At 64.8% G+C, this 2,201-nt stretch overlaps 1 protein-coding gene across 1 annotated transcript in view; it reads left to right on the top strand.

Moving 5' to 3' along the window:
- Window positions 1–2,198, top strand: part of PC (pyruvate carboxylase) — a gene marked incomplete at both ends in the record, with an annotated part of 28,210 nt that extends 26,012 nt beyond the window's left edge. Inside the window, 1 exon segment of the mRNA XM_014962168.1 lies at window positions 2,004–2,198. Within this exon segment, the coding sequence (XP_014817654.1) occupies window positions 2,004–2,198 (195 nt within the window).
- Between the last annotated feature and the right edge of the window lie 3 nt (window positions 2,199–2,201).

The following is a 2,201-nucleotide window of genomic DNA, read 5'->3' as shown; positions in this document are numbered from 1 at the left end:
GGGACTGGGAGGCACTGGGAAGGGACTGGAGGGGACTGGGAGGCACTGGGAAGGGACTGGGAGGCGCTGGGAGGAGATGGGAGGGCACTGGGAAGGGACTGGGAGGCACTGGGAGGCGCTGGGAAGGGACTGGGAGGAGATGGGAGGGCACTGGGAGGAGATGGGAGGCACTGGGAAGGGACTGGGAGACAGTAGGCAGGGACTGGAGGGGACTGGGAGGCAGTGGGAAGGGACTGGGAGGCGATGGGAGGCACAGGGAGGAGATGGGAGGGCACTGGGAGGCACTGGGAGGAGATGGGAGGGCACTGGGAGGCACTGGGAAGGGACTGGGAGGTGCTGGGAAGGGACTGGGAGGCGCTGGGAAGGGACTGGGAGGTGCTGGGAGGAAATGGGAGGGCACTGGGAGGCACTGGGAAGGGACTGGGAGGCACTGGGAAGGGACTGGGAGGAGATGGGAGGGCACTGGGAGGGACTGGGAGGAGATGGGAGGCACTGGGAAGGGACTGGGAGGCACTGGGAAGGGACTGGGAGGTGCTGGGAGGAAATGAGAGGCACTGGGAGGAGATGGGAGGCACTGGGAAGGGACTGGGAGGAGATGGGAGGGGACTGGGAAGCACTGGGAAGGGACTGGGAGACACTAGGCAGGGACTGGAGGGGACTGGGAGGCACTGGGAAGGGACTGGGAGGCGCTGGGAAGGGACTGGGAGGAGATGGGAGGGCGCTGGGAGGCAGTGGGAAGGGACTGGGAGGAGATGGGAGGGCACTGGGAGGCAGTGGGAAGGGACTGGGAGGCGCTAGGCAGGGACTGGAGGGGACTGGGAGGCACTGGGAAGGGACTGGGAGGCACTGGGATGGGACTGGGAGGCACTGGGAGGAGATGGGAGGGCACTGGGATGCACTGGGAAGGGACTGGGAGGCACTGGGAGGAGATGGGAGGAGACTGGGAGGCACTGGGAAGGGACGGGGAGGAGATGGGAGGGCACTGGAGGGCACTGGGAGGCACTGGGAAGGGACTGGGAGACACTGGGAGGGTTTCCTGGAGGCTGTTGCCATGGCATCGGTCCCTAGCAACGGGTCCTTCTGCTTGTTGCCATGGCAACCGTCCCTAGCAACGGGTCCCTGGGATGGTTGCCATGGTACCCATCACTAGCAACGGGTCCTTGTGTTGGTTGCCATGGCAACCGTCCCTAGCAACGGGTCCTTCTGCTGGTTGCCATGGCAACTGTCCCTAGCAACGGGTCCCCACAACCCCAGCCCCTAGCAACAGGTTGCTGTGCTGGTTGCCATGGCAACCGTCCGTAGCAACGGGTCCCTGGGATGGTTGCCATGGCACCGGTCCCTAGCAACGGGTCCTTCTGCTTGTTGCCATGGCAACCGTCCCTAGCAACGGGTCCCTCTGTTGGTTGCCATGGCACCAGCCCTTAGCAACGGGTCCCTGTACTGGTTGCCATAGCAACCATCCCTAGCAACAGGCCCCCACAACCCCAGCCCCTAGCAACAGGATGCTGTGGTGGTTGCCATGGCATCAGTCCCTAGCAACGTGTCCCTGTGCTGGTTGCCATGGCACCAGCCCCTAGCAACGGCTCCATCTGCTGGTTGCCATGGCACCAGCCCTTAGCAACGGGTCCCTGTGCTGGTTACCATAGCAACTGTCCCTAGCAACGGGTCCCACTTCCAGTTGCCATGGCATCGGTCCTTAGCAACGGGTCCTTCTGCTGGTTGCCATGGCAACTGTCCCTAGCAACGGGTCCCCACAACCCCAGCCCCTAGCAACAGGTTGCTGTGCTGGTTGCCATGGCAACCGTCCGTAGCAACGGGTCCCCACACCCCCAACCCCTAGCAACAGGATGCTGTACTGGTTGCCATGGCACCCGTCCGTAGCAACGGGTCCCTGGGATGGTTGCCATGGCAACCGTCCCTAGCAACGGGTCCTCCAGTGTCCGTCCCCCCCCCCTCGGTTGCCATGGCAACGCTCTCCAATCCCCCCCCCTCCATCCTTCCAGGTCCTGAAGGCCCTGCCCCGCGTCGAGGGGCGACCGGGGGCGTCGCTGCCGCCGTTGGATTTCGAGGCGCTGGGGAAGGAGCTGGGGGGGCGCCACGGGACCCCCCCGGCCCCCGAGGACCTGCTCTCGGCCGCTCTCTACCCAAAAGTCTACGACGAGTTTCGCACCTTCACCTCCACCTTCGGCCCCGTCTCCTGC

Source organism: Calidris pugnax, unplaced genomic scaffold (assembly GCF_001431845.1).
Source record: "Calidris pugnax isolate Ruff unplaced genomic scaffold, ASM143184v1 scaffold1441, whole genome shotgun sequence".
In the NCBI taxonomy this organism is placed as follows: Eukaryota; Metazoa; Chordata; class Aves; order Charadriiformes; family Scolopacidae; genus Calidris; species Calidris pugnax.
Note: the sequence above shows the minus strand (reverse complement) of the source record. Positions and strands in the feature narration are given on the sequence as shown.